Source organism: Gobio gobio, assembly GCF_949357685.1.
Source record: "Gobio gobio genome assembly, chromosome: 6".
In the NCBI taxonomy this organism is placed as follows: Eukaryota; Metazoa; Chordata; class Actinopteri; order Cypriniformes; family Gobionidae; genus Gobio; species Gobio gobio.
Window position 1 is genome coordinate 62,788,752 of NC_137102.1, and position 7,813 is coordinate 62,796,564.

The window sequence follows — 7,813 nt, forward strand, 5'->3', positions numbered from 1 at the left end:
AAAATAGCTGTTCTCTATGTGAATATATAGTACAGTGTCATTTATTCCTGTGATCAAAGCTGAATTTATCATCATTCCTCCAGTCTTCAGTGTCACATGATCCTTCATTAATCATTCTCATATGAGGATCTGATGATCAACACACATTTATGATTATTATCAGTGTTGAAAACAGTTGTGTAAAAAAATGTTTTTAGGATTATTTGAAAGCTTTCTATTTCAGATAAATAATAATAACAATAATAAACATTTATTTGTAAAGCACTTTTCATACATAAATGCAACTCAAAGTGCTTCACAATCATAAAAATAAATAATAGGAATACAAATTCACACAACATCAATATAAAAGATTAAACAACAAAAGCAACATACGATTCAAAATGTAAAATAAAAGATAAAGAAATTGACAATGTCACCTCAATATCAGTAATAAAACCTTCACACAATGTTTTAATTCTGATAAGCAGCTTTAAAAAGATACGTCTTAACCCGCCTTTTAAAAATATGAATGCTTGGAGCCTCTGTTACTTCATTAGAGAATTCCCAATATTTGGAGCATATTGACTAAAAGAAGTTTATGATTCACTGAATAATGTGCCAGAAGATTAGCGCTAGAGGATCTCAAACTACGATTCGGAACATTTCTTAACAGACAGTCAGAAATGCTGTTCTTTTGAACTTTTTAGTCATCAAATAATTCTGGGGCAAAAATTGTGAGCATATTCATCATAAGAGGCTTCTTTTAAAAGAGACTTTGAATATTAAAGTGCAAGTTAACACCTGATCACTCCTGTGGGTTTGCTACTGTTACAATTAAAAAAACATAAGGGTAAAAACATGACCGCCAGACATGATGAAATCAACACAGCTACATCTAATAACATTGATAATGGGTGAGCGAATGATCAAGAACTCACAATAGTCAGTCGTATTGGTGGCACTGAGGGGCCCCCAAATAAAGTTCTGCTTAGGGCCCCATAAAGGCTTGGGCCGGCTCTGGCCAAATACCATGAGCTCTGTTTGTCTTTATTTCACTGAAGAAGGTTTTGGTTTTGAGCGTCAGATCCGGCACAGGGAGTCTGAGGGGCTCCAGGACCAGGGCATTATGGGATCTGTGCAGGAGGCTTGTTAGATAAACTGTTGGATTAGTTTTAGAGATGCTTATGATGACGTTTTCAAATACCATCAATGGATTATAGCATATGGCATATCGCACGGATGCACACAGGCTGTGTGTGAGGAGACGAGTATGGTGCACTGGTTAATGATTCTGATCGTCGTGTTCAACGTCGGCATGACCATCGTGGAGTGGACGTTTCTCATGTACGAGCTCATGAGGTTAAACATGGGAGAGCCAGAGGAAGTTTCTCCGGAATAGAGAAGAGTCCGGCGGATCAGTTTAGTCTTAGATCTCCTATGAAGGTAAGACTGTGTTTATGTGTCTCTGAGGTCTCTCTCTCTGGAGCTTTTTCTCATAATCTTGGGAATGTTTTGTCCGCTGGATTCAGGATTGGATTAAAACGGGTTTAATCTGCAGCTCCTGTAATCCAGGCATTGTTATTAGAAACCCTTCTTTCCCTTCTTAATGCGGTGAGCTGAGTCTCTCTCTCTCGTTCTCGTTTTGTGGTTCATTGAGTGTTGGGAGAGGGAAGTGATCGACATGGACTTCCTTTCCTCGTCTGGTTCGGGAGGCGAGAGGCTCGGGTGGGCGTCTCGTCCTCATCGCTCTCTGCAGTCTGACGGCGAAGACGCGTCTCTCTTCGTGGATTTCCGGCCTCCGGCGCGCGACTCCTTCTCTCTGCCGCCACACGTGCTGTACATGACCGCCGGGCTGCTGCTGGTGCTTCTGGCCACGTATGCCATCGTGGGTCACCTGATAAACGACCTCCTGCATGACCTGGCAGGTACCCATGTGACCCGAGTGACCCGTGTGACCCGAGTGACCCGTGTTGTGTTTCCGTTCTCTCCTGTCCGTCACATTTGATAGTGAAACTGTGACTCGGATATACTCTCACCTAAAGGATTATTAGGAACACACACTAATACTGTGTTTGACCCCCTTTGGTCTTCAGAACTGCCTTAATTCTACGTGGCATTGACTCAACAAGGTGCTGAAAGCATTCTTTAGAAATGTTGGCCATATTGATAGGAGAGCATCTTGCAGTTGATGGAGATTTGTGGGATGCACATCGAGGGCACGAAGCTCCCGTTCCACCACATCCCAAAGATGCTCTATTGGGTTGAGATCTGGTGACTGTGGGGCCATTTTAGTCCAGTGAACTCATTGTCATGTTCAAGAAACCAATTTGAAATGATTGGAGCTTTGTGACGGTGCATTATCCTGCTGGAAGTAGCCATCAGAGGATGGGGACATGGTGCTCATAAAGGGATGGACATGGGCAGAAACAATGCTCAGGTAGGCCGTGGCATTTAAACCATGCCCAATTGGCACTAAGGGGCCTAAAGTGTGCCAAGAAAACATCCCCCACACCATTACACCACCACCACCAGCCTGCACAGTGGGAACAAGGCATGATGGATCCATGTTCTCATTCTGTTTACGTCAAATTCTGACTCTACCATCTGAATGTCTCAACAGAAATCCAGACTCATCAGACCAGGCAACATTTTTCCAGTCTTCAACTGTCCAATTTTGGTGAGCTGGTGCAAATTGTCGCCTCTCTTTCCTCTTTGTAGTGGAGATGAGTGGTACCCGGTGGGGTCTTCTGCTGTTGTAGCCCATCCGCCTCAAGGTTGTGTGTGTTGTGGCTTCACAAATGCTTTGCTGCAGACCTCGGTTGTAACGAGTGGTTATTTCAGTCAAAGTTGCTCTTCTATCAGCTTGAATCAGTCGGCCCATGACCTCTGACCTCTAGCATCAACAAGGCATTTTCTCCCACAGGACTGCCGCATACTGGATGCTTTTCCCTTTTCACACCATTCTTTGTAAACCCTAGAAATGGTTGTGTGTGAAAATCCCAGTAACTGAGCAGATTGTGAAATACTCAGACCGGCCCGTCTGGCACCAACAACCATGCCACGCTCAAAATTGCTTAAATCTCCTTTCTTTCCCATTCCGACATTCAGTGTGGAGTTCAGGAGATTGTCTTGACCAGGACCACACCCCTAAATGCATTGAAGACACTGCCATGTGATTGGTTGATTAGATAATTGCATTAATGAGAAATTGAACAGGTGTTCCTAATAATCCTTTAGGTGAGTGTATGTGAGCTCGTTTTCGATTCGTGCTCGTAGTGGGCGGCAGAATGGCAGTTCTCCTGTCCTGATGAAGCTCTAGCTCACAGATGGTGATGCACAATAATAACTGAAGATCCCGTCCTCTCGGTTCTTCTGATGCTGTGCATCTTCCTACAGTCGTCTTCCTGTCTGAGTGTTTTGATTGCGAGTGATCAGTTAAACGGTTCTTCAGATCCTTTGCTTCGCAGATGTGGCTCAGCTCTGACTGTGTGATGTTTAGCTCGTTCACTGACGCTCTTCACACGTGTAGATCACTGAAAGCGCTTCATTACTGCACTTCTGCATCGAGTGCCGTGTTTGACTGCGGCTCAGAAACATCTGTAGTTTTTTGTAAACATCTGCATGAACTGATGGCTCACACGTTTAGTTCAGGGCTGATGGAACATGTGTTTTACTGTATTTTGAATGCTTGATATTAACCACAAATATTTATCGGTATATTCCTGGTAGAGCAATATGAACACGCATGATAATAGCTAGAATAAGACACATACACCGATCAGGCATAACATTATGACATGTGAAGTGAATAGCACTGATGATCTCTGTTAGTGGGTGGGATATATTAGCAGCAAGTGAACATGTTGTCCTCAGAGTTTATGTGTTAGAAGCAGGAGAAATGGGCAAGAGTGAGGATTTGAGTGAGTTTGACAAGGGCCAGATTGTGACGGCTCAGAGCATCTCCAGAACTGCAGCTCTTGTGGGCTGTTCCCGGTCTGCAGTGGCCAGTCTCTATCAAAAGTGGAGAACCAGTGGAGAACCGGCCACTGGGTCATGGAGGACCAGTGGAGAACCGGCCACAGGGTCATGAAGGACCAGTGGAGAACCGGCCACAGGGTCATGAAGGACCAGAGGAGAACCGGCCACAGGGTCATGGAGGACCAGTGGAGAACCGGCCACAGGGTCATGAAGGACCAGTGGAGAACCGGTCACAGGGTCATGAAGGACCAGAGGAGAACCGGCCACAGGGTCATGAAGGACCAGAGGAGAACCGGCCACAGGGTCATGAAGGACCAGTGGAGTGGAGAACCGGCCACAGGGTCATGAAGGACCAGAGGAGAACCGGCCACAGGGTCATGAAGGACCAGAGGAGAACCGGCCACAGGGTCATGGAGGACCAGTGGAGTGGAGAACCGGCCACAGGGTCATGAAGGACCAGTGGAGAACCGGCCACAGGGTCATGAAGGACCAGAGGAGAACCGGCCACAGGGTCATGAAGGACCAGAGGAGAACCGGCCACAGGGTCATGAAGGACCAGAGGAGAACCGGCCACAGGGTCATGAAGGACCAGAGGAGAACCGGCCACAGGGTCATGAAGGACCAGTGGAGAACCGGCCACAGGGTCATGAAGGACCAGAGGAGAACCGGCCACAGGGTCATGAAGGACCAGAGGAGAACCGGCCACAGGGTCATGAAGGACCAGAGGAGAACCGGCCACAGGGTCATGAAGGACCAGTGGAGAACCGGCCACAGGGTCATGAAGGACCAGTGGAGAACCGGCCACAGGGTCATGAAGGACCAGAGGAGAACCGGCCACAGGGTCATGAAGGACCAGAGGAGAACCGGCCACAGGGTCATGAAGGACCAGTGGAGAACCGGCCACAGGGTCATGGAGGACCAGTGGAGAACCGGCCACAGGGTCATGGAGGACCAGTGGAGAACCGGCCACAGGGTCATGAAGGACCAGAGGAGAACCGGCCACAGGGTCATGAAGGACCAGTGGAGAACCGGCCACAGGGTCATGAAGGACCAGTGGAGAACCGGCCACAGGGTCATGAAGGACCAGTGGAGAACCGGCCACAGGGTCATGAAGGACCAGTGGAGAACCGGCCACAGGGTCATGAAGGACCAGTGGAGAACCGGCCACAGGGTCATGAAGGACCAGAGGAGAACCGGCCACAGGGTCATGAAGGACCAGTGGAGAACCGGCCACAGGGTCATGGGCGGCCGAGGCTCATTGATGCCCGTGTGGTTGATCAAACAGACGAGCTACTGGAGCTCAAACTGCTCCAGAAGTTAATGCTGGTTCTGATAGAAAGGGCTCAGAATACACAGAGCATCTCAGTTTGTGGAGTATGGGGCGGCACAGCCATCAGAGACGGGTCAGGGGACCAACACAATAATAGGAAGTATATTTGGTCTTAAAGGGTTAGTTCACCCAAAAATGAAAATTCTGTCATTAATTCCTCACCCTCATGTCGTTCGACACCCGTAAGACCTCCGTTCATATTCGGAACACAAATGAAGATATTTTAGTTGAAAGCTGATGCTGAGAAAGGCTTCACACAGGCCTCCATTGGCATTCAGTACATTGACACTTCCAAGATCCATGAAAGGCACTTAAAACGTCGTTACAAAGTCTATCTCACCACAGTGGCTCTACAATAATCATACAATGCGACGACAATAGTTTTTGTGCGCAAAAAAAAATCAAAAGAACACCTTTATCCAGCTTGTTATTGCCTTCCGCGTGTGTCTCCACGACGCATGCGCGAGAATATGACGTAGCGCCGGGGCTCGGGATTCCATGAAATGCACACTCTAACCCCATTTTGAGCACTACGCCGAGACCTAAAGCACGATCAATGTAGAATCCAACAGCTTAGACACGCGCGTCTTCCTCTGCTCGTAAACAAATCGCTTCTGGGTCATGTGTCCGAACGCCGGATCTGCGTCATATTCTCGCGCATGCGTCGTGGAGGCATACACGGAAGTCGAGAACAAGTTGGATAAAGGTGTTATTTTGATTTTTTTTTGCGCACAAAAACTATTGTCGTCGCATTGTATGATTATTGTAGAGCCACTGTGGTGAGATGGACTTTGTAACGGCGTTTTAAGTGCCTTTCATGGATCTTGGAAGTGTCAATGTACTGAATGCCAATGGAGGCCTGTGTGAAGCCTTTCTCAGCATCAGCTTTCAACTAAAATATCTTCATTTGTGTTCCGAATATGAACGGAGGTCTTACGGGTGTCCAACGACATGAGGGTGAGTAATTAATGACAGAATTTTCATTTTTGGGTGAACTAACCCTTTAATGTTATGCCTGATTGGTGTTTAATAATATTAACTTATATTTTATCCTTTTTACATCACAGTAACCAGTTGTTATATCCACTGTACACTCACACACTCTCTTACACACACACACACACAACACACACACACACACACACACACACACACACACACACACACACACACACACACACACACACACACACACACACACACTCCTCTCTCTCTCTCTCTCTCTCTCTCTCTCTCTCTCCCTCTCACACACACACACACACACACACACACACTCCTCTCTCTTGCTCTCTCTCTCTCTCTCTCTCTCTCTCTCTCTCTCTCACACACACACACACACACACACACATATTTTGGTGTCTGCCCCTTCATATGATCTGGTTCTCTCTCTCTCTCTCTCTCTCTCCCTCTCACACACACACACACACACACACACTCCTCTCTCTTGCTCTCTCTCTCTCTCTCTCTCTCTCTCTCTCTCTCTCTCACACACACACACACACACACACATATTTTGGTGTCTGCCCCTTCATATGATCTGGTTCTCTCTCTCTCTCTCTCTCAGACTGGGTCTTTGGCCCTAAACCTGCAGCCGGTGACGCTGAGAGAGGCTGTGATGAGGAGGAGAAGGTCGGGATGGAGGAAGAGCGAGCCGGGCTTCTGCCGGGGTTCATCAGCACCGCCCACCTTCAGCACCACTACATCACGTCCCTATGAGTCTCCACACAGCTCGAGCGCTTACACCCGGCCTGATGCTACTCCTGCTGTAGGAATCCCTGTAGATTACAGTCTGTATGTAAGGAAGGTGATGTCATCAGTGTAAATAAGATGGTCATGTGATGTCATCAATGTAAATGAGATGGCCATGTGATGTCATCAATGTAAATGAGATGGTCATGTGATGCCATCAGTGTAATTTCTGACTTCCCCTACCTCATTAAAATGAATTCTGGGATGGTTTATATTTTGGCACTGTGTATATAATGTAAGTGAGATATAGAATTAAAGCCTGTCCTCGTTAGGAACCCACAGCTTGTGTCGACTCATCTTCATGATCTTTAGATTATTCTAATGCCTGTCTAGTGCTGTTCATTGATTCGAGTAAATGTTTTGACATTTGGGTATAAAGTGTTTTAATTCTATAATATATGGTGTAAAACCATCTGAGTGCTGCCCTCTTAAGGTTGAACGGCGGCAACTGCAGTTTAATTTTCTTATTGGAAGTTGTAGGTCTTGGCGTGACGTATGATGGGACGAGCTCACCACACCCCTGACACCAGCTCACCACACCCCTGACACCAGCTCACCACACCCCTGACACCAGCTCACCACACCCCTGACACCAGCTCACCACACCCCTGACACCAGCTCACCACACCCTTGTCACCAGCTCACCACACCCCTGACACCAGCTCACCACACCACTGACACCAGCTCACCACACCCCTGTCACGAGATCACCACACCCCTGACACCAGTTCACCACACTCCTGACACCAGCTCACCACACCCCTGACACCAGCT

General features: G+C 47.3%; 1 protein-coding gene across 2 annotated transcripts; it reads left to right on the forward strand.

The window, feature by feature from the left end:
- The first annotated feature begins 1,219 nt into the window (after positions 1-1,219).
- LOC307128137 (small integral membrane protein 44-like) lies at positions 1,220-7,317 on the forward strand. 2 transcript variants are annotated; one of them, XR_013816744.1, is made up of 2 exons: positions 1,220-1,425; positions 6,855-7,317. XR_013816744.1 is itself a non-coding variant. In XM_079819759.1 (2 exons), exons 1-2 carry the CDS (start codon positions 1,664-1,666, stop codon positions 7,004-7,006), a joined length of 396 nt encoding a protein of 131 aa, XP_079675885.1. In that variant the 5' UTR covers positions 1,646-1,663; the 3' UTR covers positions 7,007-7,317. The 2 variants fall into 2 exon arrangements, 1 of the variants encoding a protein (XP_079675885.1); XM_079819759.1 differs by lacking the exon at positions 1,220-1,425 and adding an exon at positions 1,646-1,907.
- The last annotated feature ends 496 nt before the right edge of the window (positions 7,318-7,813 follow it).